The sequence below is a fragment of the Macaca fascicularis genome, chromosome 6 (genome assembly GCF_037993035.2).
Source record: "Macaca fascicularis isolate 582-1 chromosome 6, T2T-MFA8v1.1".
In the NCBI taxonomy this organism is placed as follows: Eukaryota; Metazoa; Chordata; class Mammalia; order Primates; family Cercopithecidae; genus Macaca; species Macaca fascicularis.
In genome coordinates this window covers 97,668,613-97,692,547 of record NC_088380.1, presented here as the reverse complement: position 1 = coordinate 97,692,547, position 23,935 = coordinate 97,668,613, and the positions used below count along the sequence as shown (strand labels likewise).

Here is a 23,935-nt window from a genome sequence, read left to right as displayed (position 1 = left end):
AGTGACAAATATTAGTAAGCCACACACATTTTTTCCAATGGGCAAGATCAAATGACTTGTGAGAAATGTTTTTTTTTGTAAGTTAGACTGTATCCTAAAATTAAGGGATAAACTATTTAGTACTTTGATGTTTTGTCAAATTAATTTATTAATTATAACAGGTGATATTTTAGAATATTTGTTACTGAGTCATCCTTCTAATTTAAACCTTCTGCATGACATAAAAATCTCATTTTGAATTAAAGCTATTCCTTTATGTGAAATAAGCTGAAGCCACTTAAGAGCATTTAAATGAAGAAAACAATAAATAATGGAATTTCAATATTTACCAAATATTTCACTTATATTCTACATTTAGGATATGTCAGAAATCAAAATTGAAAACTCTTGCCTGAGCAGCTACAATTTGACATTTGGAAAACTGAGTGAATATTTTTGTAAACCACTCTGTATTTGGTTTGTAAATGATCATTGCGACTCCTGGTTTAGATTCGTTTCTTTTCTTCTTATTTTTACTTTGTCATCAGTAGTCTCGTCATTATCATCGTTTAAAACGATACTATTAAGTACAAAAGCATATGCTAAATTCTGGGATGTGAGGCTTGTGCCTGGCCTCAGTGAACTTATGCAATGTAGCCACAAGGGGCAGAAAATATATACTTAAAAGAAAAATAGCAATAAAAAAGATAACAATTTTACGAAATGTGGTTCAGGTAACTAGCTTAGAGTTTGCATACTGTGCTAATTTGTTGAGAAGATAGAGCCCCAACTGGGTTTTATCAGAGAAGTAACCGGTAATTTTGTGAAGAGGGGAAGGCATTCTAGGCATAGAAAAGTAGTGGGTGGGATCTAAGGCAGATCTCGGTGAACTCAGCAGCATTGTGACTGGAGTTTGTTTAAGGACATTGTGAGAGAAAAAGAGAGAAATTTACAAGCAGTATCTCTAGAGGGTCTAAAGAGTTTTAACTTTAATTTATAGGCCACATAGAGTCACTGGAGGTTTTGGAACAGAGAAATTTGATGAAAGCAACTCTTTAGGGGGATTATCTTGCCAGCACATGTGTAGGACAAGTTGTTTCAGAAGACCAGTTAGAATATTACAACGGTCTGGAGCTAGTATTTCCCAAACTATACAACTGGGAATAGTAATTCTGAGAGCTCAAAATAGTAATAAAAGTGCCTATTTGGGTAATTTCTTTTTTCCTGATTGGAAAAAAAAGGAAACATTGCATATAAAATCTTCTTCTTGGAGATACACTGCACATTAACAAGTTAAAGGCCTGTGCCAAAGAAATCCATAATTTCACAAACTTATTTGCAGATAAAAGGCTTTGTTCATTGTGTACCTATTCATAAACACATCACTGCGTTCCACTGAAATCACTGGAAATTTTGGTCTTATCAATTACCTACTTATTTATAAATCTATCTAAGAAACAATAGAAGAAAGGGAAAGATAATACTCAAAACTTCATTAGAAAGGTGCTGAGACACCATTTAGTCCAGACCCTATCTTTAATCTTGGTAATCAGAAACTGAATGTTACCTTTGACTTTGACACCTTTCTGATCAAACTAAGTAGTGCCTTTAATGATATTTGTTTGCCAATCCTCTTTCCCTCATGAGACCATAAAATACCCAATAATCAGATTAACCTTTGTCTTACCATCACTGTAATCTCTAAATCTGGCTTATAGTAGGTGGTGGAAAAATACTTGTTGACTTGAAAGTGATGAGAAAACTAAACAGTTTGTGACATACCTGTAATTACATGGGTGATAGCAGGATGCATTGAAAATAAATGCATTCCAAGAATTATGTTTAAAATTTTAGCTATGAGAGTGAGGAGAAACTTGAAGACAAGATACTTGGTATATTCCAGACATAACTCTAAAACTAACTAGCAGTTATGATCTTGATCAAATCACTTAAGTTCTCTGAGACTCTGTTTCTTCTAGTTGTAACTCTAAAATATTGGGGGACTCTCCATTTTTTATTATGACAAATAATCAAAAATTAACCAGATGTTGTGATTTACACTGGAAATATATTCTTATAAGAGACCACCTTTAAATACACAAGAGTTTTTAAGTATTTACTTCTTTATAGTTAAACAGTATTCCTGAACCTTACAACTTTTTCTGTTTTCTTAGTTTCCTCTTCGTTCCAGGCCTATCAAAGATGATGGAATCTTTGAAAGTGTGTCGATGTGTATGCTTATGTAATATTAGGACTGAAATTTTTAAATCTTAAAATGTGAAAGCTCCAGTTGTCAGAAGATCATAAGTCTTTACTTTTAAGGACTGTTAAAAATCACCTTCTGTGAGATCTCAGCTTTGGGATTTTTTTTTGACATTTCAAGACTTAAATTTGAAAGTGTAGAATCTCTATAAATACAACATTACCACAAGCCCAAAAAAGTCAAGAAATGCAAAAGGTTAGATTCTTACTAACTCCTCTCCCACATTATGCTCTAAATTGAGTTATGTATCTTTGAGTTAAATACGTAATCAGGAATACTTTATATGAAATACAGTTCAAGTTATGACATATTAAGTTTTTCTCTTTGAATTTTGGGGCATAAAATTGTGTATGTAAATCATGCAATATCACATTTTTTGCATGTGCCCTTAAGGCTTTTTTATGTTTTCTTCACATAGTCCCCTCATTTACAACTTTATCTTGCTGTGGACTAACCATATGGGAAATCCACTATTTTAAACTTAAGCTATTTTTGTGGTGTTACTGCATAAGAAAATGCCTTTAGAGTAGAAAAATCATATATTTTTTAACCAGATTATATAAATAAAAATTAATTTTTCTCTAGTGGTCATTTCTTAGTTCAATTGGAAGTTTATAATTTTTAATTCCTAAATATTTCTAGAAAGCCTCCATTGGCACAGCCAAGTGAAAAATGGAAGATAATAAAGGAGAAGTGCCATGAGACCTGGACATTTTCAATGTGTTGGAAATTTAAAATTATGTGTAATTTACATGAGACATATAAATGAAAGGATAGACTTCACTAAGATTTTTTTTTTTTTTTTTGCTTTAAAAATAGGGTATTTCTCTCCTGCAGCAGCATCTCACATCTCATACATATGTGCATATTTAGTTTTCTATGTAGCATTCAGTCCCAAGAACACTAATTATAATTTTAAATTATCAATAAGATAGAGGCTTAAAGTACAGTAGATGTTGAATTTCATCTCTTATAAGATTCCCTATCTAAAGAAAGCAACTACTTTATGCTTTTATTTTCATTTTTTAGAAATTATTGTGAACTTCATAGTCACTTATATTCCACCTTTTACGTTAAAAACACTTTGAATTTGTAGTGTGCAAATAGATATGTGGTTTTTACGTCTAAGAAAAACATTGCCGATGGTAATTCATCTGTGTATCAGGAAACAAGTGAAAACCAACGCATGGTCCTCAGTTCACATGGGACCATCTCAAAGTGTTTCTTCGAAGTTCCTGTTGGTAATATTTACAAAATGGCTTGCCATTGACTTGTTAGTATGCCCATTACTTTGTTTAGAAAAAGCCTCAGTTATATTGCTTTTTTTTTTTAGACGAAGTCTTGCTCTGTTACCCAGGCTGGAGCTGTCTGCTCACTGGAACCTCCACCTTCTGGGCTCAAGCCATTCTCCTGCCTCAGCCTCCCAAGTAGCTGGGATTACAGGCACCTGCCACTACGCCCAGCTAATTTTTGTATTTTTAGTAGAGACAAGGTTTCACCATGTTGGCCAAGCTGGTCTTAAACTCCCAACCTCAAGTCATCCACCCACCTCGAGCTCCCAAAGTGCTGGGATTACAGGCATAAGCCAAACACACTCGGCCACATTTAGATTTTTGCTTGTTTATTTGTTGTCTTTGAAGTATTTCTTCTGCCCACCTTGATTATGATTGCCCCAGCAAGCGTTTACCAAACAGTAGTTCCTTAGGTGTCCTGTTATTTTCCTAAGAAATCTTCAGCTGGAATTTTATATTTCTCTTCTGATGGAAGGATAACTGAATTCTATAATTTTGTTGTCTTTTACATTTGATACAATACAGACAGTCATGTTGAAGCTTCTCAGGAACTAAAATGCGATTTCTATAGTAGGATCAGCTTTGGGAACCATATGAAAAAGTTAACACTTCTCTGTATAATAAATAATATTGTCTGGGGTTTGATGCCATATTAGAGACATCCTTTCTCAGTGAATTTCCCAAAGAATATGCTGCTGTTTTTGCATAGTGGGATTATTTCTAGAAATGGCTCTCTTGGCCCAAGATGTGCTACCCTCTCAAAACACATTTGGGTCCTTTAAGGATTTTCGATGTGCTTTGCAATCATGCTCAGTCAGTATCCACTCAGTTGTCCCATTGTTATTCTGATATGCATAAACATTCGGTTACACAGTGGGTAAGAGGTAGAGGTAGCACTGAGAACCCCAGGACAGGGACCAAGGCCCAGTTTGGTCTCTCCTTGGCTAAATTCCATTTTGGACAGCTCACTGTTTTTCTTTGATGTAGAGGGTTTAATTGCTTATCTCTAAACATAAGGCTCAATTGGTGGGAGCTTGTGCAAGGAGAGCCATTTGCCCTTTCCTGAATTAAAAAACTGATTATCATTAACAGTTTATTTTTGCAGAGAACCATGCTGCAAGTGGGATACAAAAATGTTATTTTTGACTGCCCAGTTTTGTCCAGGCTCGTCCCTGATTTATCTCATGACCTCACAATAGCCTCTCGTGACCGCCTGGCCACAAAGCTTGATTATTTTGTAATTTGATCTTAGTGGGGATTCCAGCCGTGCTTCCCTGCTCGTGGGCAGCAGAATGTGGCAGCATGCCTGCTCACTTGCCTGAGCGGCTATGATCAGATTACGCCTTCTCAGCGTTTTTTATATTGGCTGCCTACAAAGTTCAGAGAAGCTTGAAGTCAGCCCACTTGAGTTTTACAGCCCTTAACAGAGGGAAACAGAATAGGAATCTTGATCTCATCTGTGTCTACGGTTAAGACAGTCAGAGAGTCACTCAGTGCTGAATATCTGTATCTTTAATTTTTTTCCGTAAACTTTTGTGCATCATGTGATTTCCAAAAACCGCTTTTCCAACTTTGTTATTTTTAGAGCTGGCAGTTGAGTTTTAACTTTTAGCTTTTAGACATGTTTGATAATATGTTAAGGATCTGCATAAAAGATGGGGAAGTTTGACCTTTCATTGTTGTTGTTAATAGCAGATCATTGCCTAGGAAAGCACCCTTTTCCCCGTAATATTCTTTCAGTCAGATATTTGTAGGATGATGATGTTTGTCAACATCTTTATGAGATAACATGACTGCATCCTGTTGAGGTTACAGAAGGAAAACACAGTGTCCAATCTGGCACAGTGACATGGCGTGGGAGATTGAGAACCCGTACTGCTTTCATTTCCTTCACCCAACGAGCAATCAGTGAGCACCCAAAATGTGCAGGCCCTGTGTGAGGCACTGGCGATGCAGCAGTGAGCTAGACACATGGTCCCTGCTCTCCTGGAGCTTCATGTGTATTCCTGGAAACAAGATTTCTTATACGGTATATTTGTTTAACAGCTTTAAAAATTATATTAGAATAATTTCAGATTTTTAAAATGTCAGCTAGAGAGTTGAAAGGTCTTAGGAGTTCATTTTATCCAGCCTCCTTCCTTGTACAATGAGGAATCGCCCCCCCCCCATGGTATTTGTTCATATGAGTGAACAGAATATGCAATTCATGTTTCATTGTTCAGAATGAAGAAATCATGATTATAGGTTAAGATATAATTTAAAATCCAGCCAAAGCTCGATTAAAAAGTTTTGTTTTCTGACATTATCATTCATACGTTCAGTGGACCAGCAAGAAAGCTTGCAAAATGAAGCATAAACAATGTGGTGCCAGTTTGCTTTAAAATCCCTAATATATGTTTTGTAAACAAAGCTTATAAAACTTAGTACTCTACTAATTAAATAACAAGAAAGATTTTATGAATACATGAAAAGCCAGAATGTAAAATGTCTTCAGGGGAACAGGTGCTGTAATGACATCACTGTGTGTCACACAGCATCTTTTTTTTCTTGATACTTGTACTTGGTCATAATGGAAAGAAATTGATTCCAAATGTGTTTTCTTGACCCCCTTCTCCATTCATGTTAGTGCCTAACCTTAAATGATGTTTCTACAATCTTGGTTGTATTTACAGTAATTATATGCATAATGTAGCATATTATTGTCCAGACTTCCTGTTTAATCAGTACAGAGCTTCTTACAAGTGCAGCTGAAAAGGGCAAACAAAATTAAAGCTTTATATACCAAAACAAGTTTGATTTGCTAAGCTCCCAGCATTCCAAAGTACACAAATTTGTTCCACTAAGTTTTCCGATGGCTTGCAGATGGGCAATGATTAATCAGAGAGCTAACTGTGAAGTAGTTTGCAATTAAACTGGAAAGCTCTGAAGCATGCTAATTGAATCAGAAAATTAGAGACACTGAACAGTAATTGGCTATTTCTCATGCAGCAGGTGCCAGGCCACTCATCTGTGGAACAAGGTATTTAAGGCACATTAGCACTAGTAAAAATACTTCTTGATATGGAACAGTTAGATTTTCTGCTCATTTTCACCATGGATGTCAAAACATACAGCTGTGCTATCTGGTACTTGCAATTCATGTTTGAAGAATTTAAGTTAGGTAAACATATGGGAGAAAAGTAGTGGGCAACCTCTAAGCGCTCAGGAAGCATTTTAGAAGAGACACCAAAAATGAGGAACTGAGTGAGGTTTTTGTTTTTTCAACTCAATCACTTTTGCTTTCTTATTGTACATATTTAGAAGTTGAATTTTCTGTTTAGTGTTAGTTTAAAGCAACAACAGTATAAATCTAGTACTGCTGTGAGCTTAGTAGATACATAAAGCCAATTCATATCATATCTCAGCATGAGTTTATATCTTCTAATTAGTACCACCATTTTACAGAGTGAGCACATGCTATGAAAGTTTGTTTGCCATGCCAACAGGGACCAGGACATGTAGTTTTTCTTTAGTAGAATGATCTGTCGTAGGATCGTGAACAACTGTAACCTAGCCAGTGGGTAATCAGGCAAGTATGAGATTTAATAAGTTCAATTGTAGAAGTTCGTTTTAATAATAATCATTTTCATATTATGAAGGGTGGGGCATATGACTTCTGGTTCCCATTGCTTTAATTAGCATTCAGTATTGTTATTAGAAAGTGAAAAGTACAAATGAAAATGAAAATACACTAAACTATACTGGTTGAGAAGCAGAATATTGCAGTATTCACATGTTAATCATTACTTAGAAAATAGTGAGTTTGAACCAACAGACATAAATTATAAATTATAAATTATAAATTATAAACAGTGCATAGGGGATATGTTATAACTGTGTCTCATTTAAATTAAGACAGGGACTTTTCTCTGCACAAATAATGTTCCTTCATTAAGTTTTAAAGTCCCCTTTATAATGTTTTATTAAGAACATTTAGCAATATGTTACCAAAAAAGGTTTTAGGTTGAACACACAGTTTGTAAAAAAATATAGCACACTACAAGCATAATGCTTTATGTCTTCAAGCTATACGTTTTTTTAAGTCAAAGCAAAAGCTCCTCTTTGGCAGGCCTCCTTCTCTACCCCCAATAAACCATGTGCATTTTGCATTATTGAGTCTGAAAGCAGTTCTGAAACATTTACATGATCAATGTCTTTGGCTTGAGGGATAAAGTTTTCTCTTCCATGGACAAGTGAGAACATATTGATCATTTTATTCTATTTGCTATTTCTAAATTCAATATACCTCTTGAGTCGATAAGCGAGATCGAGAGCATATTCTTTTTTGTGTGTGCCTGGTTGTGGCTTGTTCTCAAGATCCAAGATACATTTTTGATTAATCACGAATGCTCTGAGGTCATGGAGAGCAAATGTGTTTGTGGAGTGTCAGCTGATGCTGTCAGATAAATGTCTTAAGCTTAGCCAGGGTTCATGCCCCAGCTTTAGGCTGTGCCAAATGTCTCCCCTTGTTGAGGAAGATAACAGCTACACTGGAGGCGACTGAGCTGTTTGTTCACTGAAAGGGCTGACCTTGCCATATGGGGCTACAATCAGGTGAAAGAAAGAGTGTAGTTGTTTTAATTGAAACTTTACAAATTTCAGCTTTCCATTTGATTCCCATGATCTTGTTTCCACTAACTTATATTCTTGGTGTTATATGTCTTGTCTGATTGTAAGTATGTTGCTTAAGTGTTTCCGATTAGACTCCTGAAGATAAATAATCCCTCCAATATTGTTATTGGTGTATTCTGAGAGTATTTTGGCACTATCAGTGTGTTATTGAAATACTGAAAAATCACAAAAATATTTCTTAGAATAAAAGGGATATGTTTCTCTTTGAGTATGTGCAGTAGAGATTATTCTTGCTTTGCAGTTTTCTTCAAATCCACTAAATTAAAAAAATATGGTCTGGCCAAAAAGAGGTCGTTTGTGTTAATGACCCTTGTCCATGTAACTTCTTATCTTCAGAGGACTCGTTTAATCACATTTACCCCCACTTACAGTAATTTGTCTTCTTTTACTAGACAGAGTCTATAAATAGGAAATAATGACAAACCTAAACTAACACCTGGAGAATGCTTTTTACAGGGGCTTTCCCTGTTTGAGACTAAAGGCAGTCAGAATAATCATATGGTGATGCATAAATAAGTGAACTCTCTGTGGGCTATTTGTGGGCATTTGCTGCAAAATACATTCTTTAAATGAAGTGTCTTTCTTCTTTCCTATGCCAGTTTGTTCTTTTCTCTGAAGAAGCTGGTGTACTTTTCTTTCCTTCCTCCAAGAAGTTCATACTGCTATGGGTAAATCATCAGTGCTAATTAGACACAATAATGCTAGAAGAGAAAAGAGAGAGAGAAAAAAAAAGAAAGAGAAAGAAAAAAGAAAAAGAGAAGAGAGAAAGGAAGAACACATCTGTCGTGAACTCCCACCAGATCTCTTGAAAATGAGTCATTTTAAATATTTTATGCTGAACACAAAGATCCTTGAGTAAATGGTTTTATATTCTGTGTCATAAAACAAAACTGTCAATGTCAGTAAGCAGTGCTGCTTAAAAACTCTCTATTTCTAATTATTTCTTTTAAAATTACCTCACAATTGAAATGTAGATTCTGTTGGCTATCTATAAAATCCACAGTGTAAAGTAGAAAAAGGAAATAGAACTAGAAGAAAATAAAAGAGATTCTATTAACTTCAGAAACTTTTCCTTTATCAAGAGATACTTTAAAAATGTTATATTTCATTATCTAGAGACAACTATGTTTCGTGTATGTTGGCATTAGTGAACAAAATGAAGTTTGGTTTGGTTTGGTTTCTGCAGAAGCTAAAATTACAAATAGACCAAGTAGAAATGCGAGAAACTGAGGATAACATCCATGGTCAGACATTAAACTTCTGGTGATATGATTAAAAGAGCCAAGTCAGATCGTGCTTTTCTATAATTTTCTATTAAAGACTAATAAAAGCTAATGCCAAAATCATATTTGTAAACCACAGTTTTAAGTGTAAATGTAGAATTGTAAAATTCTATTTTCTTCAAATTTAAGCACAGTTTAGTTCTGGACTAAATTTTGTGGGTTTTCTTTAAGTATTCCTTGCCCATCATTAATTGTTTTTTCTTCTTTATCTCATTATCTTAAATTTTTTAATGCACTAAAATATTTGTGATGCATGCCGGGCGCAGTGGCTCACGGCTGTAATCCCAGCACTTTGGGAGGCCGAGGCGGTGGATCACAAGGTCTGGAGATGGAGACCATCCTGGCCAACATGGTGAAACCCCATCTCTACTAAAAATATAAAAATTAGCTGGTGTGGTGGTGAGTGCCTGTAATCCCAGCTACTCGGGAGGCTGAGGCAGGAGAATTGCTTGAACCAGGGCTTCAGAGGTTGCAGTGAGCCGAGATGGCGCCATTGCACTCCAGTCTAGTGACAGAGCAAGACTCCATCTAAAAAAAAAAGAATAATAGTGATGCACACAGCAACATTTCTATCACTGCTTTTTTAAGACTACTGCCAAAAGATGGTTAACCCTTTAGTTACTATTGTTCTCAGTCCCCATCATTTTAAAAGCATTGAACATTGTCATGCCCAAGTCATATGTAGGAAGAGACTTGGGATTGTTTGACTTTTCATATGTAAATATGTCGTGTTATTTAGAAGACTGATAATTGATAACAGTACAATAAAATTCTTCTTTAAGATTTGGAGCTAATTCTTAACACAACTTAGACCCACCTTTGGAAGAGAATAGTTAAATAAACTGATCTTAAGCAGAGCTCACTCAGCCATTCCTCGAAGTTACTATCTCCTCACACAGTACTTACCAGCATACCTACATACTTACCAGTTCTTTCCATTGAAATGAATGAGCTTTAGTATGTCTGCAACATTTCTATTTTTCTTCACACTGTCTTCTACCTTTATCCTTTTCCAAGCTACTTTATTTTCCTCCCATTTAAAGTTTTAAGTCTTAATGTTTATTTATTTCAGTGACCAACCAATTATGAAAATCTTAAAAATGAGTCAGTACATTAAAGTGGTATTTTTTCCAAACTTTGGTCCTCTTTTTTAGTATTAGAGCTTGTTGAAAATTTGAGGAGTCATCTCAAAAATTCTGGAAAAAAGTATTAAATGTCCAAAAATTTTCTTTATAAATCAAGTTTTGCTTCATTTTTTAATAACATGAAGTCTGATAGTATTTCCAATGTCCAATTAGAGCTGTAAATCCTACTTTTTATTAATCAAATATTGGAAATGATTTCAATATACCTAAGGGTTTTTTAAGGACGTGAATCCTCAGCTCTTATTATTTGACATTTAGAACAAATTTTCAAGTGATATTGTAATTCTATGTTAGTCCACTGTATCATCTAAAATGACTTATTTACATTTTGGGCTTTTATCTTTATTCTTTACTTCCATATCCAAAAAAATAAGGCTGGGTTTTATACTGTGCTTCTTTATATTCTGTACTTTTTAGTTGATTATAAAATGGATGGTAAAATCATTATTGACAATTATCACTCAATAACAATTGATGCAACAGAAATGATGACAGTGTATGTTTATTTTCTTAGACTTTTCTGGCTTCTTTAAGATTCTGGAAGGTTTGAAATTACCAGTACCCTGTTGAATAAAATATATGGAAAATATCTTGTTTTGAGGGTTTATAATGCTTCCCTTACTAATGAGGAAAACAATTCATCTTTTTCAAGTGCGTAATCAGTGTCAGCATTTTGTATATCACAATGAAAGTCCTGAAATAGTGGCATTCCGGATGCTCCTGTGAGGAAGCAGACTAATCTATTATAAGAAAATCACTTTCCTCTTATACTTTTATAAAAATTCTAGCAGGAAAAACTAATTAGAGAATTATTTTAAATACTACAATTGTAAATGAAGGTAATTTAGAACATTTCAGCATTGTAAAGTGTATAATCACCACTGCATTTTTATACACAAACAGAGGACTGACTACAGTCTTTGAGAAGATCTGTCCCTTTCTAGACTCATAACTTTTTCATTATCAGAAATGTACAAGAAATATTATGTTTGTAAGGTCTCATTACTCGTTAGGCATAACTAAATACAACATGTAAAAAATGAGATTGTGCTTTTAATTGTTCCTATGTGAATGAATATTCATTTTGTGGGAATTTAATCTGCTGTTTTTTTCCTAAACTTAATGACATAGAAGGCATTTCTAAGTGAAAATAACAGACATGGTATGTTGCCCTGAATTATGCTGAGTATATTTCCTTTACCTTCAAGAAAGGCTACTGAATTTACTTAAGCCTTGAAAATCATAGAATCACTCTAGATAGACTGAGGAGGGGCTGCTCCTGTTGAAGGAACAAACAAAGGTAAATGAGCCTGAAGCATGTAGAACAAGGAGGAGATCCAGGCAGAAGCCACATTGCTTAGAGCCTTGGAGTCTTGGAGTCCAAATTTTGAATTTCTTGTAAGTACAGTGGGAAACCACTGAGGGTCTTGAGTTGGATAGTGATCACATCTATTTTAGAATAAAAGTGGATTAGTGGGGGAACAAGCATGTAAGCAGCTGACCAGTTAAGAAGCTAGCTCATAGCCTAGGCAGGCAATTATGGTGACTTGGATTTTGGTGACAGGAGTTGGAGATGGGAAGAAGTGTCCAACATAATCATTTAGAGATGAGAAGTGAGGGGATAGGAAGGATGAAAAATGACTCCTAGATTGTTGGCTTGAACATCTGGGTGGTATCATTTACTAAGATATGGAAGTCTAGGAGAAGAACAGGTTTGAGAGGGAAAATTGGGAGCAAAATTTTGGCATTTAACCATGCTCTCTTTTTATGTTAGAACCTTTATTTAAGGAAATAGTCTAGAGATCAGAGAGAAGATTCAGGGTAAGAAAGAAAAAATAGCAAGTGCATAACTTTACGATTTCTTTTTTACCAACATGTGAAACTTCTAACATGACCTAGAAGTTATTGGACTAGAATGTAAGGGTCTAACAACAGTGTGTATGATTAGAATATAAAAGTCACCGTTGACTAACGGGCTGTGTACACCCTCCGAATTAGCTACTTCTGACCAATGCAGATTTCATTTGTAGTATGCAGAAGTTTGCCTTCTGCACACTGCAATGGGGAAAGGTTCTCCATAGCCCCAACATGACAACAACACGTAATTTGAAAAACAAGTTCTCCTTCCCTTGATTCTCTATTAAAGAATTTTAATAACATAAAGAATCCACAATGTTAATGCTGCCTTACAAATGTAGGTACTCTGTTTTATACTGTTTTTGGCTGAGTAACCCTTTGCAAATAGGTTTCTCTAGTTAGCCCCATTCAAACCTGAAAACAGTGCCTCTCATAACTTGTCTTGTCAGTCAGGTATGAAGAACACATGTCCCCAAATATTAACTAGTTCTTCCCACTTCCATGAGAGTAGATTTACCATTTCGGTGTTATGATACATTTGTCTGAAAACCACACCCTTAATTGTTGAGTGTTATCACCTTTTAAAAAGGTACTTTGTTTGTGGGTGCTTGTTAATTTGTTCATTCACTCACAACTCTAAAGCGCAAAGCTGCCTTCTTTGGCAGACTGGTTTTTATTTTCACTTTGTATGGCGTGGGGAATACAGCAGTGGTAAGAACAACTAGAATTAGGAAGGGACAAATGTGGTATTTCACTTCAAACATGCAAATTAGGATGACTTTTAAAGTTATAGTTCCATCAGCTTATTTTAGATACTTTAGAAAGTACTTTAGAAAGTTCCAAAATCATTATTCAGACATTTGGGGATCACAGGTTTTGGTGTAATTATCAGCTTGCTCTTGTGAACAAAATTATAGGCCAATCCAGTTTTCCCCATGGCAGATCGACAGACCTAGTAGATTGAGTAGATGCAATGTCTGCATTATATAGTGACTTTGGTAGAGCTGTCCATTGTCTCTTTCACAGTCTGATGATCAATAAGGAGGAAACTGGATGAATGATAAGAAATGGTAAGACAAAGAGAGAAGACTTTGATAAGAATAGTTTTTATCAAAGTATAGTGGTAAAGAATAAAATACATAGTGAAGTGAAGAGGAATATTCTAAATTCATGTACTTATCCTATCCACTGTTCCTAAAACTCAAAAAAACAAATACCATCTTAAATGCACTGAATTAAGTGGACTCAAATTTGCATTTTGTTCTTTGTCTGCCTCTTTGGTAATTTGGAAAGCTTCTTCTGATTTCTTTGTCCTCATGTTGCTTTTTAAAAACACTGTCAGCCAAGGCCCTATCCCCATTCTTTTGTTATTCTTATATATGTGGACTGCCATCTGCCTTGCTTTTCTAGATCATAGTCATTTTTGCCTTACTAATTAAATAGCTTTAACAAGCCAGGCATGGTGGCTCACGCCTATAATCCTAGCACTTTTTGGAGGCTGAAGTGGGAGGACTGCTTGAGGCCAGCAGTTCAAGACCAGCCTGGCCAACATGCCGAAACCCTGACTCTACTAAAAAATATAAGAACTAGCCAGGGATGGTGGTGCACGCCTGTAGTCCCAGCCACTCAGGAGGCTGAGGCACGAGAATCGCTTGAACCCAGGAGGCAGAGGTTGCAGTGAGCCGAGATCGGGCCACTGCTCCAGCCTGTGTGAGACTGAGACGCTATCTCAAAATATAATAATAATTTTTTTAAAACATAGTATTTCTTTAAGAACATAATATTTTTATATTGCTGTTCAAATTAGAGTAACTTTTTCTTACCAAAAGAAAACAATTCATAGAAAAAGAAATTTAGTGATTGAGATTAGATTGTATAAAATTAAGTGTAGCATCATGAACATTCTAATTTAGTCATTCCTTACTCCTCCTTCACATCCAAACTTTACCTCTTTAAAGTCATTAAGAGTAACATTGAGATTATCTTGTCTTTTGGCAGTCAAATTCACCTTTCAGTGTGCAAGAGCTGTGATATGAATTTACCTATAAATTGACTCAAAAAACTAATGAATATCACTAGCTAAATTATGGCTTGACTTTTAAAAATGCATTCTTAAGCATTTCCAGGCTGAGAATGGTATCTCATGCCTGTAATCCCCATGCCAGGAGGATTGCTTGAGGCCAAGAGTTCAAGACAAGCCTGGACAACATAGCAAAACCCTGTCTTTACAAAAATAAATAAATAAGCAAGCTGGGCCTGGTGGCACATGCCTGTAGTCCCAGCTACTCCGGAGGCTGAGGTGGGAGGATCACTTGCACCCAGGAGTTTGAGGCTGCAGTAAACTGTGATCACACTTCTGCACTCCAGCCTGGGCAACAGAGCAAGACTCTGTCCCCCCACCAACCAAAAAAAAAAGAGAGAGAAATTTCAACAGTGGGCATCCATCAAGAAAACTCTGAACAGCTTTAAAGCTAGTTTAGGCACTATAAGAGGTTGTAGATATGTAAAACTGGAAGGCATGATTAGTACCCATTAGGAGCTTACGGTTTAAGGAAAATGCAAATTTTGACTTCTACAACTACTAAACAGCCAGAAGTGGGGAAATTAATACTGTAATCTAGAAGAAAGGGTACACAAGGAGGTTTCAGCCGGAAGGAGGATGATGTAAGAAGAAAGGTGAGGGAAGCAATTGGAAGTGTTAAGAAAAACCTCATAAAGGCAGAGAGGAATGATTAAGGAATATTCAGAAACCTGTCACTGTGAGAATTTTCGATGTACGCACCTCATCACCAAGAACTGGTAAGACTTAAATCCTACAACTCTTATTATTTTTGGCATTTTCTCAAAGTATAGATTGTGATCTGCAATTTACAGATTCATTCTGGACTCCAAAGGAATAAAAATTTTAAATGTCCTTTTTATGGACCACAAATTGTACCACATCTCTTATATTTACAACTCATGAATAAAACTTGTTTTTATGATTTTGGTCTATTGTTATGTGTTGAGAGTCCATGTACATAGTTAGCAGCATCCACCACACCAAAACTGGAGCTTTAAGGGAAGGTTTCCTGAACAGTGAGCTTTGGGCCAAACTTAAAGGAATCCGGAATATGCATTGTTAAGTAGGCAGGTAGGTATTCCAGGGGGCAGATGGAATGTGACTTGCACAAAACTATGGAAGTGGTAATAAGGGGATAAAAATTAATTTTATTGGTTTGGTTAGTACCTGTCATTTGTTAGAACAATACGACAATAACCTTTGGAATGGCCTGGTAACACAAATTTAATAATAAATCTCCTTTTCTCTGTTAAATGGACCAGGATAAGTAGTGTTCACTGCAAGTTCCTATATTAAAAAAAAAAAAAGGATATAGCACTATTTTGATCCTTTGATTAATTTATAAAAGTTGACCTAAGTACCAAGGGGTCTGGGTTAGAGAATATTAAATACATATTCTTTTCTTCACAAGTTCCATGGTATAAAATGTGTACAGTTTTTCATGAACAAGCCTTTATTAAAAAAATCATTCTGACCAATTCATTTCTCATTTTCAAAGTGGGCAATACACCTTCCATATGTCATTCATGTGAAATAACTGTGTGTACTCTGAATAAGATGTAGATGAAAGGATCCATGAGTCTACGTTTATTAAAATGAAGGTTGAAGTCTTTCAAGATACCTACCCTGGTATCTTGTGTAATCTTCTATCAGGATTGTATCTCCATTTCGGTTTGTATGACACTACCTGTTTTGAATAGGATAAAGACTCATTGTTACTGTCAGGCCCGTTTTCAAACTAAATATTCATCTAGTCCTTTGTGGCTGCCATTTTTATCAGGCATTCAGAACAGCTTCCCTTTGCTGATCTGCCATTTTCCTGCAAATCACTGTTTCACTTGTATGATTTCTAGTGAGACAAGCTTAGACCTGGCTGCCTTTCTCTCAGTAACAGAGAAAAGAAATGTCTCTGGTGCCTATGCTGCAGAGAAAGTTGATTCATGTGTAAATTATCATTTGGCCTTTATTTGCTTGGCCTGTGGAGAGTACACATGCAGATAAAAAGCTCTGTAGGTCAGGGCTCAGTACGTGCAGGTTTCTCCAGTGGCCACAGTGACAGCGTTAGAATTGTTGTCACAGATTATCAGACACGCTATGATGTCTTATCATTATTTATTTGCAGTGGTCTGTGTTAAATAAACTCTAACACGGAAAATGCATCTATAGTAATAGAATGCCATGTACCTGACCCCTGTTTGTTTTATCAGCTCACATTCTAAATAATAAAAATTGGTTTAGGTTTTCTTGATGTTAGATCTGACATCTGTATGTTTCTGCCATCAGTGTTTTCTGTCTTTGGTCTATCTCCTCTTTCTTTTACATTATGCTTTAGTTTTATCAAACTTGACTGCTGTCCAAGTTTGTTGCAAACCCTGGGTACTCTCTTAGTGACAAATCCTATCAATTAAGGTAGATGTAAAATGCTGTTTAAGGTGTGTGTAGCAGCTTCTAGGCACTATGTGGGAATAGTTATATAAGCTACAAAATCTCTTATCTGTGACTCAGTTGGTTTTCTTATAAGTAAAATCATTTAACACAGACTCATTATTAACTTCACTATTAAAAGAAGTAAATTGTGATTTCATTTATTTTTTAGAACATCATGTCAGTTCTCTAGGTATAAGGTAAATTATTGAATGTACATATGAAACAGAAATGCATTGAAGGCCAGGCACAGCGGCTCATGCCTGTAATCCCAGAACTTTGGGAGGCCAAGACAGGCAGGTTACTTGAGCCCAGGAATTCAATACCAGCCTGGGCAACATGGCAAAACTCTGTCTCTACAAAAAATACAAAAATTAGCCAGGCATGTTAGTGCATGCCTATAGTCCCAGCTACCTGGGAGGCTGAGACAGGAGGATGATTTGAGCCTGGGAGGCAGAAGTTGCCGTAAGCTGAGATTGTGCCATTGCACTCCAGCCTGGGTGACAGACACTTTCACAAAAAGGGAAAAAGGAAATGCATTAATAAATTCCAAAATGATATGATGACTTCAGTCTGCTTTTACTGTTAAGGTCTTATAATATCTGTCATAAGTGTAGAGCTAATATATTATACCTATTTGTGCAACTTTTATTTATTTGTATAATTCATATTATGTATATTTATTGTCACATTATAAGCTTTTTTTTTTTTTTTTTTTTTTTTTGAGACAGAGTCTCCCTCTGTCGCCCAGGCTGGAGTGCAGTGGCGCGATCTCGGCTCACTGCATGATCCGCCTCCCAGGTTCATGTCATTCTCCTGCCTCAGCCTCCCAAGTAGCTGGGACTACAGGCGCCCACCATCACGCCCGGCTAATTTTCTGTGTTTTTAGTAGAGACGGGGTTTCACCGTATTAGCCAGGATGAAGCCATATTATTTTTTAAAGTATGTTATAGCCCAGGTGTGATGGCCTCTAACATGCTTAAAAAATATATGCCTATAATCTCAGCATTTTGGAGGGCCAAGACAGGAGGATTGCTTGAGGCCAGGAGTTTGAGACCAGCCTGGCCAACATAATGAGAACCTGTCTCTACAAAAAATTTAAAAAATTTAGCCAGGCATGGTGGCACACACCTGTAGTCCTAGCTACTTGGGAAGCTGAGGCAGGAGGATCCCTTGATCCTAGGAGTTTGAGGCTGCAGTGAGCTATGATTGTACCACTGCCCCCCCACCCCCCACAGCCTGGGTGACAGAGCAAGACCCTACTGCTAAAAAAATATAAAAACAAAAATAAAGTATGTTAGAACCAATGGAGTATGTTTTATGAGGCCTACCTTACTATCAGAACACTATTGATACACGAACCCTTTGGAAAGCTTTCCTCTTATAATAAAATTAAATGAGTTAAATTATGCACTTAGTATTATAAAATACTATATTTATTTCTTTCTAAAAATAAAGAACTGTTGAAGAAATTATATTTAGAAACAAATTTCTTTCACTTGGCCAAAAAGGTATAATATTTAATTGTAACTTCTCGTATTCCATTACAGAAACAATGCACTATTTATTTAGAGTATACTTGTAATTGTAATTAACTATATGGACATTACATTTAGCTAATTATCACCAAGACTTGAACAGGATGATCTTCCTTCTTTTGCTGTCTGCTGTGCCTCTCACCACCGAAGCCCAGCTGAGATGTGAAAGGGGGCCAATCCCATTCCATCGTCATGCATGCCCTTAGACAACTCTTTCCCTGGGCAGTCTATCCAATAGCCTTTTTTTTTTTTTTTAATACTTTAAGTTCTAGGGTACATGTGCATAATGTGCAGGTTTGTTACATATCTATACTTGTGCCATGTTGGTGTGCTGCACCATCAACTCGTCAGCACCCATCAACTCGTCATTTACATCAGGTATAACTCCCAATGCAATCCCTCTCCCCTCCCCGTGATAGGCCCCAGTGTGTGATGTTCCCCTTCCCGAGTCCAAGTGATCTCATTGTTCAGTTCCCACCTATGAGTGAGAACATGCAATGTTTGGTTTTCTGTTCTTGCGATAGTTTGCTGAGAATGATGGTTTCCAGCTGCATCCATGTCCCTACAAAGGACACAAACTCATCCTTTTTCATGGCTGCATAGTATTCCATGGTGTATATGTGCCACATTTTCTTAATCCAGTCTGTCACTGATGGACATTTGGGTTGATTCCAAGTCTTTGCTATTGTGAATAGTGCCGCAATAAACATACATGTGCATGTGTCTTTAAAGCAGCATGATTTATAGTCCTTTGGGTATATACCCAGTAATGGGATGGCTGGGTCAAATGGTATTTCTAGTTCTAGATCCTTGAGGAATCGCCATACTGTTTTCCATAATGGTTGAACTAGTTTACAATCCCACCAACAGTGTAAAAGTGTTCCTGTTTCTCCACATCCTCTCCAGCACCTGTTGTTTCCTGACTTTTTAATGATCGCCATTCTAACTGGTGTGAGATGGTATCTCATTGTGGTTTTGATTAGCATTTCTCTGATGGCCAGTGATGATGAGCATTTTTTCATGTGTCTGTTGGCTGTATGAACGTCTTCTTTTGAGAAATGTCTGTTCATATCCTTTGCCCACTTTTTGATGGGGTTGTTTGTTTTTTTCTTGTAAATTTGTTTGAGTTCTTTGTAGGTTCTGGATATTAGCCCTTTGTCAGATGAGTAGACTGCAAAAATTTTCTCCCATTCTGTAGGTTGCCTGTTCACTCTGATGGTAGTGTCTTTTGCTGTGCAGAAGCTCTTTAGTTTAATTAGATCCCATTTGTCAATTTTGGCTTTTGTTGCCATTGCTTTTGGTGTTTTAGACATGAAGTCCTTGCCCATGCCTATGTCCTGAATGGTATTACCTAGCTTTTCTTCTAGGGTTTTTATGGTATTAGGTCTAACATTTAAGTCTCTAATCCATCTTGAATTAATTTCCATATAAGGAGTAAGAAAAGGATCCAGTTTCAGCTTTCTACTTGTGGCTAGCCAATTTTCCCAGCACTATTTATTAAATAGGGAATCCTTTCCCCATTTCTTGTTTTTCTCAGGTTTGTCAAAGGTCAGATGGCTGTAGATGTGTGGTATTATTTCTGAGGACTCTGTTCTGTTCCATTGGTCTATATCTCTGTTTTGGTACCAGTACCATGCTGTTTTGGTTACTGTAGCCTTGTAGTATAGTTTGAAGTCAGGTAGCGTGATGCCTCCAGCTTTGTTCTTTTGACTTAGGATTGTCTTGGAGATGCGGGCTCTTTTTTGGTTCCATATGAACTTTAAAGCAGTTTTTTCCAATTCTGTGAAGAAACTCATTGGTAGCTTGATGGGGATGGCATTGAATCTATAAATTACCTTGGGCAGTATGGCCATTTTCACGATATTGATTCTTCATATCCATGAGCATGGTATGTTCTTCCATTTGTTTATGTCCTCTTTTATTTCACTGAGCAGTGGTTTGTAGTTCTCCTTGAAGAGGTCCTTTACATCCCTTGTAAGTTGGATTCCTAGGTATTTGATTCTCTTTGAAGCAATTGTAAATGGAAGTTCATTCCTGATTTGGCTCTCTGTTTGTCTGTTACTGGTGTATAAGAATGCTTGTGATTTTTGCACATTAATTTTGCATCCTGAGACTTTGCTGAAGTTGCTTATCAGCTTAAGGAGATTTTGGGCTGAGACAATGGGGTTTTCTAAATATACAATCATGTCATCTGCAAACAGGGACAATTTGGCTTCTTCTTTTCCTAACTGAATACCCTTGATTTCTTTCTCTTGCCTGATTGCCCTAGCCAGAACTTCCAACACTATGTTGAATAGGAGTGGTGAGAGAGGGCATCCCTGTCTTATGCCAGTTTTCAAAGGGAATTTTTCCAGTTTTTGCCCATTCAATATGATACTGGCTGTGGGTTTGTCATAAATAGCTCTTATGATTTTGAGATACGTTCCATCAATACCGAACTTATTGAGTGTTTTTAGCATGAAGGGCTGTTGAATTTTGTCAAAGGCCTTTTCTGCATCTATTGAGATAATCATGTGGTTTTTGTCTTTGGTTCTGTTTATATGCTGGATTACGTTTATTGATTTGCGCATGTTGAACCAGCCTTGCATCCCAGGGATGAAGCCCACTTGATCATGGTGGATAAGCTTTTTGATGTGCTGCTGGATCCGGTTTGCCAGTATTTTATTGAGGATTTTTGCATTGATGTTCATCAGGGATATTGGTCTAAAATTCTCTTTTTTTGTTGTGTCTCTGCCAGGCTTTGGTATCAGGATGATGTTGGCCTCATAAAATGAGTTAGGGAGGATTCCCTCTTTTTCTATTGATTGTAATAGTTTCAGAAGGAATGATACCAGCTCCTTCTTGTATCTCTGGTAGAATTCAGCTGTGAATCCATCTGGTCCTGGACTTTTTGTGGTTGGTAGGCTATTATTGCCTCAATTTCAGAACCTGCTATTGGTCTATTCAGGGATTCAGCTTCTTCCTGGTTTAGTCTTGGAAGAGTGTAAGTGTCCAGGAAATTATCCATTTCTTCTAGATTTTCTAGTTTATTTGTGTAGAGGTGTTTATAGTATTCTCTGATGGTAGTTTGTATTTCTGTGCGGTCGGTGGTGATATCCCCTTTATCATTTTTTATTGCGTCTATATGATTCTTCTCTCTTTTCTTCTTTATTAGTCTTGCTAGCGGTCTATCAATTTTGTTGATCTTTTCAAAAAACCATCTCCTGGATTCATTGATATTTTGGAGGGTTCTTTGTGTCTCTATCTCCTTCAGTTCTGCTCTGATCTTAGTTATTTCTTGCCTTCTGCTAGCTTTTGAATGTGTTTGCTCTTGCTTCTCTAGTTCTTTTAATTGTGATGTTAGAGTGTCAATTTTAGATCTTTCCAGCTTTCTCTTGTGGGCATTTAGTACTATAAATTTCCCTCTACACACTGCTTTAAATGTGTCCCAGAGATTCTGGTATGTTGTATCTTTGTTCTCATTTGTTTCAAAGAACATCTTTATTTCTGCTTTCATTTCCTTGTGTACCCAGTAGTCATTCAGGAGCAGGTTATTCAGTTTACATGTAGCTGAGCAGTTTTGATTGAGTTTCTTAGTCCTGAGTTCTAGTTTGATTGCACTGTTGTCTGAGAGACAGTTTGTTATAATTTCTGTTCTTGTACATTTGCTGAGGAGTGCTTTACTTCCAATTATGTGGTCAATTTTGGAATAAGTGCGATGTGGTGCTGAGAAGAATGTATATTCTGTTGATTTGGGGTGGAGAGTTCTGTAGATGTCTATTAGGTCTGCTTGCTGCAGAGATGAGTTCAATTCCTGGATATCCTTGTTAACTTTCTGTCTCGTTGATCTGTCTAATGTTGACAGTGGGGTGTTGAAGTCTCCCATTATTATTGTATGGGAGTCTAAGTCTCTTTGTAAGTCTCTAAGGACTTGCTTGATGAATCTGGGTGCTCCTGTATTGGGTGCATATATATTCAGGATAGTTAGCTCTTCCTGTTGAATTGATCCCTTTACCATTATGTAATGGCCTTCTTTGTCTCTTTTGATCTTTGATGGTTTAAAGTGTGTTTTATCAGAGACTAGTATTGCAACCCCTGCTTGCTTTTGTTCTCCATTTGCTTGGTAGATCTTCCTCCATCCCTTTATTTTGAGCCTATGTATGTCTCTGCATGTGAGATGGGTCTCCTGAGTACAGCAGACTGATGGGTCTTGACTCTTTATCCAGTTTGCCAGTCTGTGTCTTTTAATTGGAGCATTTAGTCCATTTACATTTAAGGTTAATATTGTTATGTGTGAACTTGATCCTGCCATTATGATATTAACTGGTTATTTTGCTCGTTAGTTGATGCAGTTTCTTCCTAGCCTCGATGGTCTTTACATTTTGGCATGTTTTTGCATTGGCTGGTACCGGTTGTTCCTTTCCATGTTTACTGCTTCCTTCAGGGTCTTTTGTAAAGCAGGCCTGGTGGTGACAAAATCTCTAAGCATTTGCTTATCTGTAAAGGATTTTATTTCTCCTTCACTTATGAAACTTAGTTTGGCTGGATATGAAATTCTGGGTTTAAAATTCTTTTCTTTAAGAATGTTGAATACTGGCCCCCACTCTCTTCTGGCTTGTAGAGTTTCTGCCGAGAGATCTGCTGTTAGTCTGATGGGCTTCCCTTTGTGGGTAACCCGGCCTTTCTCTCTGGCTGCCCTTAAGATTTTTTCCTTCATTTCAACTTTGGTGAATCTGGCAATTATGTGTCTTGGAGTTGCTCTTCTCGAGGAGTATCTTTGTGGCATTCTCTGTATTTCCTGAATTTGAATGTTGGCCTGCCCTACTAGGTTGGGGAAGTTCTCCTGGATGATATCCTGAAGAGTGTTTTCCAACTTGGTTCCATTTTCCCCTTCACTTTCAGGCACCCCAATCAGACATAGATTTGGTCTTTTTACATAATCCCATAGTTCTTGCAGGCTTTGTTCATTTCTTTTTCTTCTTTTTTCTTAGATTTCTCTTCTCGCTTCATTTCATTCATTTGATCCTCAGTCGCTGATACTCTTTCTTCCAGTTGATCGAGTCGGTTACTGAAGCTTGTGCATTTGTCACGTATTTCTCGTGTCATGGTTTTTATCTCTGTTCGTTCGTTTATGGCCTTCTCTGCATTAATTATTCTGGTTATCAATTCTTCCACTTTTTTTTTCAAGATTTTTAGTTTCTTTGCACTGGTTACATAATTCCTCCTTTAGCTCTGAGAAGTGTGATGGACTGAAGCCTTCTTCTCTCATCTCGTCAAAGTCGTTCTCCGTCCAGCTTTGATCCGTTGCTGGCGATGAGCTGCATTCCTTTGGAGGGGGAGATGCGCTCTTATTTTTTGAATTTCCAGCTTTTCTGCTCTGCTTTTTTCCCCATCTTTGTGGTTTTATCTGCCTCTGGTCTTTGATGATGGTGACGTACTGAT

The 23,935-nt window shown here is 36.7% G+C and overlaps 1 protein-coding gene across 38 annotated transcripts in view; it reads left to right on the top strand.

The window, feature by feature from the left end:
* Positions 1–23,935, top strand: part of ARB2A (ARB2 cotranscriptional regulator A) — a 480,313-nt gene that overhangs the window by 408,193 nt on the left and 48,185 nt on the right. For 5 of the 38 annotated variants that reach the window (XM_073993883.1, XM_073993874.1, XM_073993879.1 and 2 more), the window contains one exon: positions 8,805–11,220. The exons of the other annotated variants lie outside the window; for them this stretch is intronic. In XM_073993883.1, coding sequence (XP_073849984.1) covers positions 8,805–8,821 — 17 coding nt within the window. In that variant the 3' untranslated portion in view covers positions 8,822–11,220. Of the gene's footprint in view, positions 1–8,804; positions 11,221–23,935 lie in introns of those variants that run through there. 38 annotated transcript variants of the gene reach the window in all.